General features: G+C 37.4%; 1 protein-coding gene across 1 annotated transcript in view; it reads left to right on the top strand.

The window, feature by feature from the left end:
* The first annotated feature begins 3058 nt into the window (after positions 1-3058).
* Positions 3059-22371, top strand: part of BGAL10 (beta-galactosidase 10) — a 30991-nt gene continuing 11678 nt past the window's right edge. The window contains exons 1-14 of the mRNA XM_039117050.3: positions 3059-3457; positions 3558-3653; positions 3763-3875; positions 3972-4038; positions 4172-4264; positions 4638-4781; positions 5453-5541; positions 10619-10724; positions 10880-10967; positions 11153-11271; positions 11898-12062; positions 15807-16015; positions 16514-16623; positions 18743-18852. Coding sequence (XP_038972978.3) covers positions 3071-3457; positions 3558-3653; positions 3763-3875; positions 3972-4038; positions 4172-4264; positions 4638-4781; positions 5453-5541; positions 10619-10724; positions 10880-10967; positions 11153-11271; positions 11898-12062; positions 15807-16015; positions 16514-16623; positions 18743-18852 — 1896 coding nt within the window. The 5' untranslated portion in view covers positions 3059-3070. The remainder of the gene's footprint in view (positions 3458-3557; positions 3654-3762; positions 3876-3971; positions 4039-4171; positions 4265-4637; positions 4782-5452; positions 5542-10618; positions 10725-10879; positions 10968-11152; positions 11272-11897; positions 12063-15806; positions 16016-16513; positions 16624-18742; positions 18853-22371) is intronic.

Here is a 22371-nt window from a genome sequence, read left to right as displayed (position 1 = left end):
ATTGATATTATCTCACCAATTCTTAAAAACTTACGACAACCTCTGCTCTGGGTCATTTTAATTGGGCTAGAGCTTTTGGTGGGTTAGAAGCATTTTCTGACTCTTCAAAAGTACTTTTAAATAGAATAGAGGTGTTTAGTAAAAAAATCGGAAAGTTATTTTAACTTTACTAGAAAACTATATTGCACATCAGTCTTAAACATGGACAACAAAAGTCTCTTTTTGACCATAGTGAACTAAACATAGACGTCCCAAAGAATCTTCACTCTTGAGTCTCAGCATCAAGAATAAACTTTAAAGTTTTTTTTAGCAAAGCCCTCCATCAGCTGCATAGCTTTAATGTGATATTGTATACTCATGCATTTGTACTTTCTACAAAGCTGCCTGATCATGACTTGAGAGTCACCCTAAACTTCAATTGTCATGCCCCTATATGAAGTATTATTCAATGCTGATTATTAAGGATTCCTACTTGGCCCGATTATTTGAACAAGGAAATCCCAATTGGAAGGAGAAAGCTATCCTTCTTTTAGTAGGGGATTCGATGGTAATCGTGCTCCTATGACTCCCTAGGTCTTCGAGCCACCAAATGATAACTTCCAAGCATGAAGGACAATGTCCCTAATCTCCACATCCTGGATTATTTGCTCATCAATTGTTACACATGGACGATCAGCTAGAAAATCAGCCAAGTCTTAGTGATTTGAGAACATGGTGTTAAGCTTGACAGGGAGACCTCGAGAACAGCTTGGTAGAAGCTCCAAAATGGAACTTCTTCGAAAAAGTGCTTTTAGCATGCGTTGGAAAGTTGTTTTAATATATCCATGATAAAATGTTATAATTACAGAAAATGTCCTTTTATATTGCAGAAATTTGCAGGAGTCCCAACAAAGAAAACAAAAAACTCAAAAATTAATTCCTAAAAATATTATATTAATAAATTTTAATATATAATGATAATCATTATAATATTTTATACTTTTATTATTGTATTATACTATAAATATAATGTTATATTACATTATATCATGATACATTGATATGTTACGTTATATAATACCAATTTTTTTTTATATTATTATGCTATAGCATACAATATTATATTATATTTTAATAATATTATACTATATCATATATTTATGTATTAATACATATTATATTTTATTATGCTCTGCTATATAATACTATATAATGTCTTTTATGGTCATTTTGTCATACCAAAAGTACTTTCTCAGTTTGTTTACTAAACACATATTAAAGTTTCACATCACTTTAGAAATGTAGTTACCAAACAGTAAATAGCTTTTTATAAAAGTTTTACTTCAAAAATCTCTACTTTCGAAAGCTTTACTGCTAACAGCTCTGCCAAATTGGGCCTATATGGTCCTTAGTAGCAAATATTTGAGTAACAACATGTTTGCATTTGTTATAATGAATGCTAATCTCCAAGCTTCACACTACTAGGAACTTTGTATTGCTATCAAATTAAGTATATATTTTGAAATTGTTCATTAAATTTAAATCAGGGAAGCATCTGGCCGGGCAATGTAAAGCCAAGTACCCAAACTATGTCAAAATCTGCTCGTGGTTGCTTGCAGAGGTGGCAATCATTGCGGCAATATCCTTGAAAGGTTGGTTTGGAGCTGAAATTTTTGTGGGACTTTCTTTCTTTAATCAATGTGGCTCATAGGACTATGTCTATTTCTTTGGTTTTGGTGCAGTAATTGGAACAACCTTTGCACTTAATATATTTTGTAACCAGAAAGAATTAAGCTCAGAAGTACAATGTCTATTCAAAAGTTTTCACAACTCAATCATATATGATGGAATCAACAAAAAATTGATTTTTTCTAACTCTGTCGCTAACTCACTACAGTAAAAAAGATGCTTAGTTCAGGGTGAGATCGCTGCATCCCAACTTCTCTGGGCTAATAGGCCGTCCTGAAGAGGCCAGGCCCATTGGTTGCTGATCGTGGTGGACAGATAGGAGGAGGTAGAGAAGAAAGACTCCCAACCTCAATTAGTTAGTTATTAATATAAGATCAGAGGTCATAAGTTTGAATCATCTTCACACCAGATACGATGGTTTACTTATGATGACCGCGTACCATTTTCCGGAATAGAATTTGTGCTATTATAGCTACTGCATGATGTGCACAGATAACTTTCCTTGCAATCATAACCGTTGCATGGCAGACAACCATGATTACAAGACTTTGCTTCCCATAGATTGCCTGCATTTAGATTTAAATATTATATTAGAAAGGAACGAAATAAAATACATGCTGCCTGGCGAGTGTCTGATCTGAAACTTTGTTACCATCTCGAAATTTAAAACCTACTAATCTAGCATCTAATAAACCATACACCAGAACAAGATGAGCCTTTTTTAAGCTCATCCAATAAAATCCAATAAAACAACAAGCAAGCAACGAAGGTGACGCTACATTGTGTCGATTCTAAAGATGCTTAAAAGAATATGTCCCTTTGATAGTCAGGGATATTTATTATATGGCAGATGGTGCTGAGATTGGATTGTTTTATTTTTTGTGTAGCATTTTACAAAAATAATTATATTTTTGATAAAATTAATATTTTATATATTACGAGTATAGATATATACAATAAAATTAAAAAATAACATGTTATGAAGTATTCTAAGTAACTCTTTCTTTCCGGCTCACAGAATAAGCACCCATCCAATCCGCAGTGTCATTGCTCTATAGCCTAAAAGCCTATTCTATCTCAGTTTTGGGCTTGTTGGCTTTTCTGAATAAAAAAAATATATTTTGGGTTAGCTTGTTTGTCTGTTATTTCATGATATTTTAATTTTTAATTTTATTGAATGTTACCCACTGTTAACTTAAAAAAAAAATGGGTGTTATCCATCCGTTAACATTAAAAAAAACAAAACAGCATCCGTCGAGGTGATCGGGCCCCTTTTTCTCGTGAATCGAGCGCACCGCCGACCGCGACCATGTGTCGCGACGAGCCTTGTTCCCTTCCACGTCACTGCTTCTCTTTTCCCCATCCTTGGACTACCGACACCCCACAAGCAGCGACACGACAAATGTTGCCATCCGAAAGGCGCAGAGCCCATGGTTCTCTCTGCAGCATCACGCCTGCTCATTCACAGCTCACCAACGTGGAGATGCGCACGGACTCTGCTGCCTGCAGTTTATCATCAAACCACATTGGCTGTTCCGCAGCTGTCACAGACTTCGCTACGCTTTACTCTTATAATGACGTCTCCCCTCACTCTCCCGTCCACAGAGCCAAAGCAATGGCGATTTCCACTCTCTTCTCCTCCTTGCCTTCTGTTCTCTTCTTGCTCTTCTTGTTTTTCTCTACGGCGTCGTCGGCCAATGTCACCTACGACCGCCGCTCTCTTATTATTGATGGCCAGCGCAAGCTCCTCATCTCCGCCTCCATCCACTACCCTCGCAGCGTCCCTGCCGTGAGCTTCTCCCCTCCCCCCGCGCGCCTTTTGTCCCCGTCCATTTCTTCCCCTCTTCTAACTTCTTCTCTCTCGCTCTTGATTGATCGATTCTTTTCAGATGTGGCCCGGCCTCGTCGCCGCTGCCAAGGAAGGCGGCGCCGACGTGATCGAGACGTACGTCTTCTGGAACGGCCACGAGCTCTCTCCAGGCAATGTGAGCGTCCTTCTTCCTTGAACCTTCCTCCAATCCCTTTCTCCTCTTCATTTCTTCTTCTTTATGGAGCTGGAAGCGAGGATCTATCTTCTTCTGTCTCTTTTATTAGTACTATTTTGAGGACCGGTTCGACCTGGTGAAGTTCGTGCGCATTGTAAGGGATGCCGGGATGTACATGATCCTCCGCATTGGGCCATTTGTTGCCGCAGAGTGGAATTTTGGGTCTGTATCGGATTATTTGTTTTTTTTTTTTGCCCCACCTCTTTTTAGTTTGCGCTTGCATTGAGTGGTTGTAGTTATGGTTTCTCGGAGTTGCAGGGGAGTGCCAGTTTGGCTGCATTATGTGCCCGGGACTGTCTTTCGGACAAACAGCGAGCCATTTAAGGTTTGCAAATTGATAAAGTTGCAGTCTTTTTTCCTTTTTTTTTTTTTCTCATTGTTCATTTTTGGGATTTTTGGGGTTTATTGGTTTCGGTTGGGCCTGATGAAGTGGGATTGTCCTCGTTTCTTGGGTACAGAGGCATATGAAGAGCTTCACAACGTATATAGTGGATATGATGAAGCGAGAGAAGTTCTTCGCTTCACAGGGCGGCCACATTATCTTAGCTCAGGTGAGTATGTCCTGGCGATTTGTATCCCGTTTGTCCAGCAACTAGTTAATGTATCTGTTATAGTAATCTCCGAATGCTTACTGTCGATCCTTAATGCCACCTGTCTAGCCACAATGTGTATTATGAACTCTTCAATTAAACAGACATTCTAATTCCGCTATCAAGAGATATATTTATTGCTATAGTTTGTCATGTTGAGCTTCTACGCGATGCTTGGGTATGCTTTGCTTCGACTGTTGATATGAAATGTTCTATACCTCATGAAAAGATTGCATTTTGGTGTGGAGTTCTGTTGTTTAAGCTCATCTCTTCTGATTATCAAAGTTCTATATTAATTGTCATTTGTGTCACCAATCCGTTTTCTTTGTTGCAGATTGAAAATGAATATGGGGACATCGAAAGGGTTTATGGAGATGGGGGGAAGCCATATGCAATGTGGGCTGCGAGTATGGCTCTCTCTCAGAATACTGGTGTACCTTGGATTATGTGTCAACAATATGATGCTCCTGATCCAGTGGTAAGGAGCGCCTTTAACCATTCTTCATTTTTTGTATAAATATGCTTCCATGTCAAAAACAGGGTTCTATCTATTTAATTTGCACTATTTGTTAAGCATATTCTATTCAAACAGAGGTAATAATTTCAAATATCAAATGAAAATGGTGTAATGTAGTCATTATCCTTGCATGACCTATGTGAGGCCATCACAGAGGTGTAGTCATATAATTCCATCATGTTAAATGAGGGATTGTCAAATTGTTACTTGGTTGGTCAAATTGCCTGTGTATCTGTTATATTCTGAAGAGTGCCAAATTATTGTGTCATGTGGCCATTCCTTTCCGTGACTCTACTTGGCTGTCATAAATAATAAGAGGTGTGCATGTTGATCTTAATAAGTTCATACTGAGGGAATCCATTTAGGAGATTTTCTTATTTTTCCCTTTAATGTGTTATTTTCTTGCTAAATTAATAAATCCCATGCTTCCTTTCACAAAAATAAACTTATAAAATTTATGGCTTTTAACCATTTATATATGCATTTATTTTGTCTGCATGGCTGTGTGCTTGCATGCTAAAATTACATCCTTTCATATGTGTGAGTTTTCCTACATGCTTATTTGGTTGAATGTTCACTATGTTATCTATATTGCATTGATCTTAACGTTTTAAATTTCATATTTCTTGCAGATCAATACGTGTAATTCATTTTACTGTGATCAGTTCACACCAAATTCCCCAAACAAGCCAAAAATTTGGACAGAGAATTGGCCGGGATGGTAATTATATGTATCTGGAATTATTGTTCTTCTAATTAATCTCTTTTTTTTTTGACAGAAAAAGGTAGAAGTCCACCCTGTTGTTATAAATCATATTTTGTTAGTTTAGAGTTCAAAATTGTTCTGTTCATAAGCTTATTCCGGAGTCATCTTGGCAACATAAAAATAATTATTATGCTTTACATTATTTTGTAATTATTCTTTTATGAATGAGCTTGAATTTGATTGTAACAAGTTTGTTAAACAATACAAATTTATTAAAAATAAACATAACCAGAATGTACAATTTGAACTTTTAGATTAATTGCATAGCAGCATAGATGAACTGACTTGGTTTTGTGAGTAAGAATCACCTTTGGAGACAGGCAGCTTTTGCCATTTTCATCTAGGGTCATAACTTCTGTCCAAGATAACCTGGAAAGTAGGTATGACTATAAGGTAATACTCTTATTTTTATGTAAGATAGGCTATATAGCTAGGGTTCCTCTAAGGGGTGACTTATCAACATAGGTTGATCAGGTTGCCACCAATTAACATGTTGTTAGGGATCAAATGAGCGGGCCACTAATTTTCCTTCAACAGAAAAAAAAATGACGCAGATGTCAGACATAAGGTTGGACTTCCTACTAGGGCTACTTTGCACTTAATATTTATAAGAACTACATGGTGGAACTCAGTTTTGGTGCCATAACCAAGATAGTGACAGGCAAGGTTCCTTAAAAGGCAATCTAGATCAGAGCTACACCCACTTGTCTGGGATATTGGTCACCTCTTGGAGGGCCTCGACTCATTTGGGGTTACACATGTATTACGAGAGGCGAACAGGGCGGCAGACTGGGTCGCCTCCTTTGCAGCATATCATACTGGAGCCTCCTTATGGGAGGGAGACACCCCCATTCCGCAGGGCTTAGCCCGTATTTTGTATTTTGATGCTTCAGGGTATATTCACAATACCTAGTGAGATGCCGATTTACCCAAAAAAAAAGGGCAATCTAGGTATCAGGGACAAGGAGTGTGAAGCAACAACATGTAGGTTTGGTTGGTCATACATTTTGGCTTTCAAATTTGTTAATAAGACTTAAGTCTTCGTAGGCTTCAAGATCCAGAAGAAACGTGGTTTTCTTATTTCTAGTTGATTATATTGGTTCCAAATAAGAGCAAAATTTTGCTGTAATTATTAGCATCATTCACCCATGTAAGTATGCTTGTTCATGAATAGCATTCTTTAACCATTCGTGAAAAGAATCTTTGACTTTCCCTTCTAAACTTGCTCATACATCCAATTTTACTTATATTTTTATAAAAAGGGGCGTGCACAAGGATCTTGCAACTATAGGGTCTGGGGAGGGTTAGGTATGCACAACATTACCTCATATACAGAGAAGCTATTTCTATAATTTGAACTCGTGACACCCAAGTAACAGTGAAGCAACCTTATGGTGTCATCAGTGCATGCCCTCGTTTGCTTATATATCTATATCGGGGCAAAATCAAGAGTGAAAATGCTTGTACGTAGCTAGCACAGCCATGATCCCGTTCAAATATGTTCAATTTATTCCCATTCTATGATTGCTTTTTCCCTCTTTATTCAATTCTAAGCAATAGTTATTTTAGTTAAAACACAATGAAAATCACTATTTAATATAATATTTTTAATATTTTAATAATTTATTCACTAATTAGGAAGAAGGGAGGTTACTTTTTAAGATGTGGCGGATGGCCACCATAGGCGCTTGTCTATGGAAATAAACAAGGGAAGACTTACTGTTTATCTTCACTTTGATACGTTGAGGAACTATTTAGGTGAAATTCATTGTCAATTCTGCAGTTTCTTTCTCCTTTCTTAAGCTGTCTCTGACTCTCCTTGGATCCCTAATATAAGCTTCCCTCTGAGTACATATATTTTTGTGCTCAGATGCATATTTATGTATTATTACTTTTAATTTTATGGCTAATAAGTAGATTTTAAGTCAACAATAGCTTTACTTCTGATGCCATATCCAAGTGTTACACCTTTTGGTTAAATAAACTATAAAAATAAAACCATCGTCCTTTTTTCCTTTATGGTATGATTCATGGGCATACAATTCTTTTCTGTAGCACAGACAAAATGACCATTCATGATGTTATTTAATCTACCAAAGTAGACCTAGACGTTGTTTTAGATGGATAACCTTAGCTGCTACCTTTTGATTTGCAATATCGTATAGTCATAATTTGTATTTGCTTTTGAAATTGAATTATATTGCTGATTTGACATCCCTTGCATGCTTGACTGGCTATTTTCTCTTACACTGATCCTTTCATCCAAGGTTTGCTTGGATGATTGTAAGTGCTATTTGGAGTAACTAGGTCTTAACTTATCATTCCTTGTGCCATTGTTGTTTGTCCTATGCAGGGTCAACCAACTTTCTGTTTGGGAGGGTATGGGTGTAACAACCCAGGAGCTTACCTAAAATGGCTAGCCAGAAGATATTATTTGGATTTCTTGATCCTGTATAAGTACCCAAGATCTATCCAGCGAATAACCGATGTGGGACTAAACACACACTCGCACGGGTCCTCACATACTTCCCCCGATCAAGCCCTGACGTCCTCGTCAGGCTAAGGGTTCAAATCCATTCAGATCTAATCACAAACACTATGATCAGCCCGTGGTCAGCCTTAATGGATCCGTACTGCAATATCCCCTAGTCTACATAGGTTATGGGCCAGGTCCGCTCTAATACCTTTTGTAACAACCCAGAAGCTCATCCAAAATAGCTAGCTGGAAAGTATTATTTGGGTTTCTTGATCGTATATAAGTACCCAAGATCTACCCAGCGAATACTGATGTAAGACTAAACACACGCCTGCACGGATTTTCATATAGGCTAAGGGTTCAAATCCATTCAAATCTAATCACAAACACCATGATCGGCCCGTGGTCAGCCCTAATAGATCCGTGCTGCAGTGTCTCCTAGTCCACATAGGTTATGGGTTGGATTCGCTCTGATACCATTTGTAACAACCTAGGAGCTTACCCAAAATGGCTAGCTAAAAGGTATTATTTGGGTTCCTTGATCCTGTATAAGTATCTAAGATCTACCCAATGAATAACTGATGTGGGACTAAATACACGCCTGCACGGATCCTCACAAGAGGAATGGCCTATTTGTTTTTGTGAACTTTTGTTCAAAAAGATAGACAGTCCTGTCATGTAACAACCGGTTTAGGTTGTATTTTGGAGCTTGCGTATGTATTGTAGCATGATGCTGCACTAAGCTATGGTACACTTTTACATGGGTAAATGCATGCTGCTACAGGCAGCTTCCTATATTCACCCCCTATATTATGTTGATAATTATGCTGTAGGTGCTTAAGGTATGTCACACTGAGATGGACTGGCATTTAAATTCTTGCCTACAAGTTGAGAGAGGTAAAAAGATGGATTGACATACTCTGTGGCAACATGGCACTTGCGTGGTGTATACTTTGTTGTGCCATGCTAGTGCTTTGCATGCACTAGCATGATTGCATGCCAAGTGCATGCTGTCCCTCATATGTTTTCATAAATGTGTGTCAGTTTCATGTATTATGACACTTTATGACATGAAGTGGCCTTTGACTTCTCACCCATAATTTGGTACATGTAACACCACTGACTAGGCAACCCATGTTGGCCAAGCCGACTGATAACCTACTTGTGTGCCACACTGTGCTCGTCTTCTCAGCTTACTTATGGTGTTCCGTACTCAGCATTGCTCTTTCCACCTTGACAAAATCTATGGGCTCGTTTGGTTCGCGGGAAAAGAAGGGGGGAAAGTGTGGTCAACGGGAAAGTAATGAGATGCCTCTTGTTTGGTTGGAGTTTTCAAAGGAGAGAGAAGGGAAAGTTGTATTCCCATGGGAATATGATTCCCACATTTCATGGGAAAGTCTTTCCCATGAGAAACATGGGAAAGTTACTTTCCCATGAGGCGGGAATCACTCCATTTTTACTTTTTCCCAAAAAGTCCCTTCAGCATTAAAGAAGCATTAAAGAGGCATTAAAAACCTAATTTTTATTAAGGGCATAATAGAAATTATATATAACTTTCCTAGGAAAGTGGATGGCCAACCAAACATAAGCATCTTGGAAATTTGTCACTTTCCCATGGTCAACCAAACATGCCAAAGGTACTTTCCTAGGCATCCTCTTCCTAGGAATTTGTTTCCCAGGAATCATATTCCTAGGAAGGAAAATGCTTCCCGCGAACCAAACGAGCCCTATATGTGATCCACTGTAAGTACAGGAGGGGGCACGGTGGAGGAAAGTCCAAAGAGATTTGCATAGTGTCTCTTTGTATTATGTACTGTGGTACGTTTGCTACTGTTGTGATTCAGTTCTAGTTTCTTTGTTGTACACGTTAGAGTCTTTTGCCCTGATGAATGGAACATATGCTTCTCCCAAATTTTTGCAACGGAAACTGAACTATTCATTATGGAATCCATTTTGAATCCAAACTCTGCTTTTGGTTTTTTATGCCTCATTTTCTCACACATGACCTTTTTATAGTATAATTCTGTGAAGGCTAGCTTTATTCAACTAATACTCAATGACAATTGAAAACAGTTTTTTTTTTTTTTTTGCTTTACAAACAATGTCGATCAAAGAGGATAAATCACAAAGCATATTTTCTTAGTAGCATTAGTTTCTTATTGGTCCTCTTATTCTAGCTATCTGACAACCAATTTCCCTCAATCACACCTAATTGAAATTTTATATTTTTAATGAGAACCATATTTTTTAAAGTGGATTTGTCTGTATCAGTTAGAATGATGGTTCATAATATCATTAGAGATTCAAAACGCAGGCACATCTAAATTATAGCTTTTATATCAACTTCTTGGTGTATGGCCAGTGTTATCTTGTTGCTCCTAATAAAAGTTTCTTTATTATTATATAATATTGAGAGTTTATATGTGATTACATCTCAATATGAAAGATTAGGGTACAATATCTGTTACTAGGTTTTCGAAGGCCAATCCTATCTCAGATCTGGTGCTCTTGTTTTTGTTATTATCTGAAGTTTTCCTTCCTCATCTCCAATATCAGGTTTCAAACTTTTGGGGCCAGAAATCCTCATAGGCCAGCTGAGGATATTGCATTTTCCGTTGCTCGTTTTTTCCAGAAAGGTGGTAGCCTTCTAAATTATTACATGGTATGTGTTAACAATAATTGCAACCCCAATGTATGAGATAACAGATTTTTTTTAATGCTATCAGTGATTGATAAATACTAATTTATTATATTATTTCTGAATTGCAATTTCTTTTTTTGTTCCTTCTGCTCCCTTTGCTAATTCTCCTCTTCAAGTATCATGGTGGAACAAACTTTGACCGCACTTCTGGGGGACCATTTATCACAACAAGCTACGATTATGATGCACCTATTGATGAATATGGTGTGTTGCTTTCTAGACCCCTTTGGACGAGCCTTTTCTGCAATTTCTGGATACCATGAATTAAAAAATAATTTCCTTTGAAGAAAATTTGAATATTGATTCTATCTTTTTATAAAAATATCATATTTTGATGATATTTTGTTCCCATTTTTTCCCATCTGAAATAAGTTAGAATGAGCTTTCAGGGTTGGTGAGGCTTCCAAAATGGGAACACCTGAAGGAACTTCATAAAGCTATAAAGTTATGTGAGCATGCTCTGCTTCATGGTGAGCAAATGCTTCAAGTCCTTGGTCCTCTCCAAGAGGTGAAGTACTATCTCAATCCTTGTATCATGTCCTTAAGATAGATTCTAAGTACATTATATACTTGAGCAAAAATTTATACTGTGTAGGTTATTTATACCTGATATTTTCAATTTATGGAAAGATACTGAATTAGACTATAATAATTACTGGATACAAGTATATCTTGAACTTCAGTTTATAGTGTCCACATTTTCTAATCAATGACATCTAATCAGGAAGAAAACAAATGTGCCATATCAAAAATAAGGCAACTTAGTGGTGACTGGCATTTGTCCATTCCCCATGATTTTGTAGAACTCTATCTAGCTTCTTCAAAAAATTTCTAGTATTTTGTTTTTAGTATCTTTCCTTAAATAATATATCAGAAATTGTATATGTTATGATGTGGAAGTTGGTCTACGTTAGACACAAGATTGCCAAGTATTCCTGTATTTGTAGCATGCTGTTGTTGTTTTGAACATTTATTTCAGGGATGCAATGATTAACAATTTGTTTTTTCTTTCATCTCCTTAGGTTAACTGGGCCCTTGATGATATGCTTCAAATATTTTAATATCCTCTTGGTCAGAATTTTTTAGCTTTTTGTCCCTCATTTAGTTAAAATTGTGGCCATTTTATTTGTGCAGGTCAATGTTTATTCAGATCCCTCAGGAGGATGTGTTGCATTCATTGCTAATATGGATGAAGAAAATGATACATGGATCATTTTTCAGAACAAATCATATAATGTTCCAGCTTGGTCAGTTAGTATTCTGCCAGATTGCAAGAACGTGGCATTTAATACAGCCAAGGTGTTTCTACTTTTCCATATTCTTCTCCTTGTCATTTTTTGTATTGTAAACAAATACTGTCATGTAAAAAGGTACTAGATATTGCATTGAGGTATTAATGGAGGCATATGTAAGGAAATTGTAGAACACATTCAGGTGTCTTGTTCTAAGTAGTTCTGAGATGGAACAATGGGATGGAGACACAGAGATAGCTAAATGACGTGACTATTTTAAGTGTTTAATATTATGCCTGATATAAATTGTTGACTCATTCCTTATAAGCTCAAGCCTTTGGTTTCAATAGGTTAGTTAACATGGCATCAAAGCTAAAAGTTTGCTGGAGGTCATGAGTTCGAATACCCTTGATGCTAATTTTCTATTTAATTAGACTGGTTATTGTTTTGACTCATTGCAGTCATTGTTTTGGCTCGTTTGTTCCTCCATGTGCTTGACCTGGGCTACATATGAAGGGTGGTCTTAAGTGTAAGCCTTTGACATCAATTGATTAGTTAACATTTAATGAGTTACAGGAAACCATCTCTGAATCATTTAAAGAAGACTATTGTTTTAATGCATTAATCATATATGAGACATCATCTTAGGCCATTGATGCTCATCTGCACTATATATAAAGCCAAATCTGGGCCACGGCTGGTACCACCTGTGGTTGTGCAAAGGAAGATGATATATTTTTTTCTTTCAGCAAACTGATAAAGGCAGTGCACTTCATTTATGTGACACTCCTTTTTCCCCTCTAAGTAGAAATGCTAATTATTGCTGTCTAATAACAAAGAGTGCATATATTGGTGTTGAATGAGAAGTTTTGTGATTTTTCTAATCTGAACTATCTACACAGTTATGCAAAACATTGCATGCATCTGCAGATGCTTCATGCTAGCAAGCGTAAACAATATGCAACATTCCATATCAAAAATTCATTAAAAAAAAATACATTTCACTATTAATAAAAGAAAACATCACAATAAATAAGCTTCCAATTAACTTGGGCTTGGATCATAATGCATGATTACAGACCAACCAGTTCTTGGAGATACAGAGGTACAGAAACACCACTAACACATGTGAATCTTGACCTAAGATATGGCATCTTTACTGTGCTGGTTCATGTATCATGTTGAATATTTTGAATAAATATGGAAGCAATGACAATTGTGGTCCCAAAAGTGAAATAATTTCCATGGAATACATTCGATATATGTATATCAATTCACTGGCGCACTGTTATTTACCTGTTTAAGATATTAAAACCTTGTGTTTTCAGAACTATCAATCTTATATATTCTTGGGATGTATATTGTTTTTGCACATTTATGGTATCAACAAATATACCAATAACTTTATTAATGAGCCATTGTAGCCCTTGGATTTAGTTTGGTCATCACCACCTGTGAGATTAGGTCCTTGGTTTTTCTATGTATCCACTTGAATCCAAGCTTTCTCAATTGAATTGTAATTCCAAAACTTTCCAACCCATGTCTTTTTATTAGATTAGAGCTTTTCCACTCAAATTACAATCGCAGAACTTTCCAACCCATGCCTTAAAAAAAAAACTAATGTATAAGAGGATTCTTGTAGAACTTGGAAATTAGAGTTCACTTTTAATCTCTCTACCATAGCCTACTCAAACCCATCTCCCACCCCTAACATAAGCAAGTAAACAGCTACTTCCTTAGTCTATGTCCACTATGATCCATATATCCAGCCACTTCCATCCTTTTTATTAAGTCCCTTGGTGAGCCCACTTCCTACCTTGCTCTAATTTAAAAATATTTATAACTAGGTCATGGGTTTTGAATATAGAAGGGGAGTTTAAAGGAAAGGGATGGTTCTAATCAAGGTTTGCCGAATTGTACTAGAGGTCGTACCGGTCGGTAACTAGTTCGACACGGTATGGAGAGAGAGGGGGAGAGGAAAGAGAGAGGAAAAGAGAGAGAAAGACAGAGAGGGAGGGAGAGGACGAGGGAGGGAGGGAGGGAGGGAGGGAGGGAGGGGAGAGAGAGGGTGAGGGAGGAGGCAGAGAGAGGCTAGGGGAGAGAGGACTCGAAAGCACCCATCATCGTTATTGGGGAGGCGAGAGAAAGAGGGAGCGGGAGAGGGTGGAAAAGGGAGGGCCGAGGGAAACCTTAATGCTAAGAGGGAATGCTTGTTGGCGATGATCGAGTGGGGGGTGAGGGGATGATTGAGTGACGTTGGGGGGGGGGGGACTTCATCGCGAGCTTAGGAGGGTGGGGGAGGGGGATGGTGTGGGTGGGGGACGATTGTGACCCGGGGGGTTGGGGGGGTGTTGTTTTATGAAAGGGCTCGAACCAGCTTTTAAAGAAAAGAATCATCAGTATTATGCATACGATGAACTGGGCTTTGAAGAAAAGAATCGGCTTGTAGAGAAGAATATCTCAGCTTGTTTACTGAGTTGATAGGGCAAACCATCCCGGTTCTCTGTCGGTTTGGTTTGGAACACCCCGAACTAGATAGTTCAGGGCAGTACGGCCAACCCTGGTTCTAATAATTCATTGTTAGATTTTAAATCTTTTAATTGTTTCAGAGTGTGAATAAAAATGTTTTGGTTTATTGGGTGCTTGGTGCTGCACTTTATGGAGCCTTTTGAACTCCAAGTCTTGTGTCATCATTCCTTTAAAGATGAATAGTCAACTAATATAACTAGATTAATAGAGATGTAATGGTATTGAAGTCCAACTGATGTGTTCTGATTATGGTATGCCGTATCGGCCCGAACCAGATGATATGGAGCGTACCGTACTGTACCGGTTAGGTATCGGTATTCGGTACGGATGGCGTACCGATATTCGATACACCAAAAAATTTCGTATCATACCATACCGACACTGTGCTAGTATGGCACCAGTATGGGATCCGGTATCGAGACAACGAACCTTGGTTATGATAGAATTATTATGATCTTGATAAGTCAGTAATATCATTTTTCTTTAACAAAAAAGATTACTGAGTTTTATTAAGTTAAACTTACTGGATGGCATCTCTTTGCTAATTTGCTTGAAATAAATAAGGAATAGATAAATGTCTGGATTGAAGTCCAACCACAAAAATCAAGTTTAAAATAATTTTACACTCTCTCTCTCTCTCTTTCTCTCTCTTTATCCCATCTTCTCTAGATAGGTGCCTATGTCAACCTACAAGATTCTACGATTATAGTCCCTTTCCTGATATTGTCATGTAAGTTCTTTCCTTACCACATTTACCCACAGCCCACAGAATCTGACATCCATTCACATACAATTTCAAGTTGTTATTAGTTTTATGGAATATGGATCACTATAGTTGCAATGTGGTTGTCCAAAGTAATATACTAATTTCTTTCTGTGAAGAAATGGAGTGAAGTTATTTGATAAATTTGAATAGGTAAGTATTTTTTTCTCTTTTTAGGAGAATTTGAATAGGGAAGCCAACAAAGTTGATTATATCTTTTCCTTATACATGTGCATTTGCATGTACATTTTTTATTATCTTCAAAAAATACATAACAGCAAGATGAAAAGAGTATTTTTGTTTTATGCATGTTGTTTGTACTTTGTACCAAATGTTGTTTGTTTTTTTCTAGAAATTGCTAAAATCCACCTATGTTTGCTCGGCAACTATCACATGTATGATTTTTTCTAAGAAAAAAATTAATGTGAGACAAGTCATGTTTTCTGTTGTGAATAATTCAGTAATTGTCTTTTTGCATGCCTTTTGCTTACAGTCCTAACTGGAGATCACTTTCTCCAGGTTCGATCTCAAACTTTTATAGTAGACATGGTACCAGAGAATTTGCAAGCATTAATAATTTCTCCAAAGAAAAGTTCAGGAGATCTCCAGTGGAACATCTTCATGGAGAAGGCTGGGATTTGGGGAGAATCTGACTTTGTCAGAAAGGGATTTGTAGATCATATTAACACCACAAAAGATTCCACTGATTATCTTTGGTACACTACAAGGTCAGTCGCACTAACTTATCCCATATCTTGTTAAATATTTTACCTGTCAGTGGATCATCCTGTTAAATTATAGTTTGCAGAATACACTTGAATAGCATCAAAGATATGCAATGCACAGAAAATTGATATTTATGTTTGAGGGTTTGATTACATGCCATGATGATTAATTCTTCATATGATTGCAAAACTCTAGATTTTCTTGGTTGCTGCCACTTTCAGTTTTATGCTGTTTGCCTGATCCATATATGTTATCAATGCAGAAAAGCAGAAAGAAAAAAGAAATTCCTTTCTTTGTATAGCTCTACATATAAACAAATCTTCCTTTACACCTGTCAGGCGCTTGCATAAACCTGCATCTTGTTTTAAATTCTTCCTTGTTCTTTATTCTTAACACAAATTTACCACTTAACTTTACAACACTTATATATCAGCACATGAAAAATTAGTACATCCATATAAGTTGATTGACAAGCTTCAAATCATTTTATGAAATCACAGTTTGTATGTAGATGAAAGTGAAGAATACTTGAGTGGCAGGAGCCATCCAATTCTCATGGTTGAATCAAAAGGCCATGCTGTCCATGCTTTTGTCAATCAGGAGCTTCAAGGTGATCAATCATGACAGAATCTAATGCGTGAAATTTATTCATATATGATACCTAAAATCAAAATTCAGCGACAATAGTTTTGCATGGAGGCAATGGATTCTAGTACTTGTGTTTGGCTTCTATTATATCATGTGCTGAACTTTTGTTAGTATATTGCTCATTGGTTGGTATTTCATGAGGTTTGATATTATTACTTTTTTGTTCAAGTGAGATGTGTTTCTTTTCTGATTCAAAGGAGTGCATTATTGTATCAACTTGTTTTACAAGTGTTGACAAACTTGTGTTTGTTGCATTCTGTAATTGAAGGTATTTACTTATTGAAAATTAACTATGATTAGGGGAAAAATCATAAAATTATTTTAAAACCTTTTTTCTTGTTTTTGATGTAACAATTTGAATTACATTTGGTCTTTTAAAGTAATGTCATCAAAATCTTCATGCATGTTACTCATCATAGGCGACCTTCCATGTAATATAACCAGCTTGTGAGCCTCTTGTCGCCCTTACTTCCACCACATCTAAATGTCCTTGGAAGTTATGTGAAGTAAATGTATAAAGTATCATTGTAGAGAACAAAGATTTTCTAAAATAAATTAAAGTTTGTTGCTTCATGTCATAGAAGTACATGATAATCCTTCACCTTAACAGCTATTTAAAAGCCCATACTCGCTTATGCCATGAAATGTCTCATGTTCTTCTGGTTATCATTACGTAGATTTAAGATATAGCTTGGCCAAGTGCTTTCGATGTTATGGGTAAAAGATTGGACATTTCTTTTGCACCTCATGCTTTATGTATGACGTTTGGATCATGTGGCATCTTTCATCATCCAAGTTGTTAAGTGCAGCAGTTGACCTGGGCCTTAGAATCATTAATTTAGATTTCCTCATAGGTGAAGGGGAGACAGGCCCAGTTTTCAACTTGTAGATGTTTTATATGTGTGCATGCATGTGCGTAAGCATATATGTATTTTTTTTTTATAATGGCAAAGTAGTGGGAAAGACCACTACACGTCTCATTGGAAATGAAATGGATCCAATAAAAAGAAGGAAAATTGGACAAAGAAAGGGAAGAGAACAAGAAAAAATGGAAAGAAAGAGATAAGGGAATCCAACCCTTCCCAACAGGGAGGCCTAGCCCAAATACAACCCACATGACAAGTAACATACCCCAGCTACAAGTTGAAGCAGCCATGGCCTCCCACAAAATATAAGGCCTAGCCCTGACTGGCCCATTTAGCTCTATAAAATTCAAAATTTTAAATATTTATATTTTTGTTCGTGTTTAAATGTTTATATGCATGTATTACATACATATGCATGCATACATATGTGTGTATTTTATTATCCTTTTAATATTCATAATCAATCTAATTCTACTGAATAGGAACAGAAATATAGACATACCAGTCCTTGGTCCATATATAATCTTTTCTCTATTACTATAGACTAGGATCTGATATTTGCAGGCTGAGATAATCAATGAACAACAATACACATTGTTGAAGTATCCAGAATCTCAAAAATAAAGTAATCGAACTCCATGCAATATGACTATTCAGAGAAATGGCAATTTCCTTTAGGTGGTCCGGCAAGTTGTTCTAAGAAATGGCAATTTCCTTTAGGTGGTCCGGCAAGTTGTTCTATTCATTAGATGCATGATCTACGAAATGTTAATTGCCATATAACGATTCAATAAAAGATGGTCATTTGATGTTGAAGTGTTAATTTTCTTTTCTTTTTTGTACAATGTCTTTATGGTGATATATGGTCCATCTTGCTGTTTTCCATACTTATAAATCCTGAAGTACCATTATATCAAGAAGAAAGTGGCAGATGGTCGCAAACTCTGATTTTTTGTATGACTGTCGTACATAGTTACCATGTGTGTCCTCTTGGATTACATGCCCCTAAGCAATGAGAGTAATTTAGTACTTGTGTAAGTACACCCAGTGTACCATTACGAAAAGCTGTAGGATATATTCTAGATAATACTATCTTTTGCATATATACAAACTCAAATGAGAAAAGCTGTAGCATATGTTCTACATAATGCTATCTTTTGCATACATGCCAACTCAATTTAGTGGGCTTACATGTTCTGTCACTTTATTTTACAGCCAGTGCATCTGGAAATGGCTCAGATTCAACTTTCAAGCTTCAGACTCCCATTTCCTTGAGGGCAGGAAAGAATGAAATTGCTCTGTTGAGCATGACTGTTGGCTTACAAGTAAGCAGCTTTTGTTAGGTCTTTCTGGTGTTGATCTTTATAATTTCTATCATGATCATTTAGAATTAACAAGTATAAATCTAGTGAAAATGTAGACACAATATTATTCTTTTCTCAGCTGTTGACTCATACATATTACAGGTTGTTTCAGTTATTTCTCGACATTGGGCTAATCTACCTTTTAATTTAAAGTTTTTAGTTTTAAAGCATAATTTTGCTGTTATGAAGATTTATTTCTTTCTTCATTGATTTCTTACTATTGCATGGAGTATCCTTTTATATAATGTTACTCCCATGCTGTTTTGTTTTCCGAGGAGAAACTTCGATCTACTGTGCCCATACAATTGTAATTAAGTAACAAATGTCCCCTGACAACACCCAAACATGCACATTCTACTGCAACGTCAGCTATCAAGATATGTTTCATTAACTCTATCCCATATGGGCTCATGTGCCAGCAATGAGGTATGAGAGTGGTGTTCTGAAGGTAGCTATTTTGGCGTCATCATTCTTAAAGACAGGCTTCTGGACTTAGATAAATTTTTTGCAGTATTATCATCTGCATTCATGCAGTAAGCTCCATCTTCTCATAGGCTATATAGATTGATATATTATCTTGATGGGTGCCTCTCCTTAATGACATTCTGGAGTTGGGAAATGTTTCTCGATCCTGCTAAAATTGGAAGTGGTATTTGGTGATGGTAATATTCATCTTCTAATCATTGCAACTCAAGGAGAAAATGTTGGAATTATATCTATACTATATTATAGAATGAGAGAGTAATATACTGAAAGATTCTTTCATATTTTACTGATAAAAATGTCCTTACTTTTTTGAAAAATTATTATCCAAAAATCATGTTATCAATGACACTTTCAGTAAATATAAAAACAATGTATTTTTATTTTATATCTTTAATATTTTTAACTACATTAATTGCTCTCTCCAATCCAACTGATTCTCCCACCGGTTTTAAATTTGAACAATTTGAGAATACTCTCTCTCCAATCCTAGCTGCTCCCCTACTAATTTCAAACTTAAAATGTTTTGAGAACACTTGTGTCTGATCCACCGAATCCATGTTCCCAACTTTCTCCTATTGTTAATTTATACATCCAATTTATTATTTTTATCTTATATTTATGTTTTATTTAATGCAATTTAATTGCTTATAATCATATTCTTATTTTATTTATTATTCTTTCTTAAATGTGCATTGCACGTACATAGGTTCCTATATATATATATGTGTGTGTGTGTGTGTTTATGTATCGAATATATTAAATATAGATAGATAGTTGCATGGTTGCAAAAGACTTGTATTTTAAGAATAAAATGTCATAGTAAGGAATTATTGGATAGGATCCATATGCATATGAGGGCCTATTTGGGAAACCCAGTAGGGTTAGGGTGCATTTCCTTCTGGATTCATGGACTGGGTAGCCTATTTGGGTATGGTCCATGTCACACCCCGAACCCATCACCCGGGTCCGGTACGCGACTGGCCGCATGAGCCCTAGAGCAATGCCCTAAAGATCATGCAAGGCCTAAGATAAACAACAATTCCAATAAATCCATAACTAATTAATTAACTCAAATTGACAATTCGACATGTTTAAATTAACGATCGGTTTAATTACAAGATTTTCAAATGTCCAACAATAAAAGATAAGCTGCTTCTATCTATCTAGCAGTCAGACTCCATGCTGATCTCATTTCTCGTCCCATCCGATGGACTCTACAAATCCAGTGCCTCTGAAAAAGAAAATAAGAGTAGTATGAGCTTTTCCAGCCCAGTAAGAATCCTAACAGCCACACACAGTAATAATAATAAAATAATCAAAACATCAAATAAATGCCATTTCATCTTTTCAAAAGCTCAACAAACAACAAGTGTATATAATCAGTACATATACACAAATCCTTTTTCACATTATGTGATCAATTCCCGTATTACTCTGATTTCCAAGTTTTCAGATTTTTCACTTCTGGCTTTGGACTAACCAAGTTCATGACCCAGTCCAAGACTGCACAAATCCCACGCATAAGCTCGTGGCAGCTATCCCACGCGTAAGCCCGTGGAGGCTATCCTACGCATAAGCTCGTAGAGGCTATCCCACGCGTAAGCCCGTAGAGGCTATCCCACGCATAAGCTCGTAGAGGCTATCCCACGCATAAGCTCGTGGCAGCTATCCTACGCATAAGCTCGTAGAGGCTATCTCATGACAAGGTTAGTCCAACCCATTTTACATATCTAGTTTTACATGTTTAATCACATTTCAATCACGTCACATATTTTCATAATTTCTCAAAAATATGTTATTCCTTCCCAATTTAATTATTCCAATACTCATAATAAACAAAATGCACACCTCATGGTGTCATACAAGCTCAAAAACAAATAGTAACATACTGATAAAATATATCCAAAGATAAATTCCATACATGCATAAATAGAGGTACTCAGTTATAGGGATTCTTACAGAATTTGTGGACCGACTCAATATACGGATCCGGATCACAACCTACGCGCTGGGGTGCTGAGTCTCCTGATCAAAATCTGCTGGCTCCGCTGACTCCTCCCCTACAACATCAGTCACAAATCATAAACTAAATTATTTAATATTTAAATATTCTAAACCATAATTCACATCTATTATGGGGTCCATCGCCAGGTTCCCAAACATCTCAATCCTTCCAGATCTAGGGCAGTCGGGATGGCCCGACCCCCACCCTTCTACTACCATCCTATGTCGTCGCCCGCCGTAGCCGCCGCCACGCCGTGACGATGATCGGTCCTGGTGAAGAGACCAAAAGAAGGGATGGATGAGAGAGAAGGAAAGAGGACCCTTCTCTCTTCACGGATGGAAATATGTCTCCCATCCCCCACCTCTTAGTCCAAGGCAGCAGCCATGGTGGCTGCGCCTTTACTTTCCCCATCACGACACACCTCGGCCCCCACTGGCCGAACCATCGCCGGCCGCCACTTTTGCAGTCGCCGGTGATGGAGGCCGGCCAAGAGAAAGGGGGAAGAAGAGGTCTCCTCTTCTTCTTCCTCCTATGAACCCGCAAAGGGGTCCCCCCTTTCTCTATCATCAGCCGAAATCCACTGTAGCAGTGGCTCGGCCCCCACCCGACAGCAACCCCCGTGGCCACGATCGTCGCCGTCGTCGCCTGCTGCCGTCGCTGCCGCCGACGTGAGGGAAAGGGGAAGGAAAGAGAAGATGGAGTCTGGAGGAAGAAGACCCCGGATCCATCTCTCCCCTTCTCCAATAAACCCTAGAAATCCCAAAATAATTCTCTCACAGTCCCGACCGACCACAATGCCATGGTTCTCGGCCAATCCCGGCGGCCGGCGGCGGCCAAAAACTGGAAAGAAGAGGCCGAAATAGGGGTACTTTGTTTCGGCTCTTCTCCGACGATTCATCGGCTAATAACCCCTCCATCTCCACCCAAAATCCCGAACATGAAGCATGAGGAAGGGAGCCCCACTTACCTCGGCCGTTGGCGCGCTCCGG

Source organism: Phoenix dactylifera, chromosome 11 (assembly GCF_051530095.1).
Source record: "Phoenix dactylifera cultivar Ajwa chromosome 11, Ajwa_hap1_PhDact_Kaust_v1.1, whole genome shotgun sequence".
NCBI classification, from domain to species: domain Eukaryota; kingdom Viridiplantae; phylum Streptophyta; class Magnoliopsida; order Arecales; family Arecaceae; genus Phoenix; species Phoenix dactylifera.
Note: the sequence above shows the minus strand (reverse complement) of the source record. Positions and strands in the feature narration are given on the sequence as shown.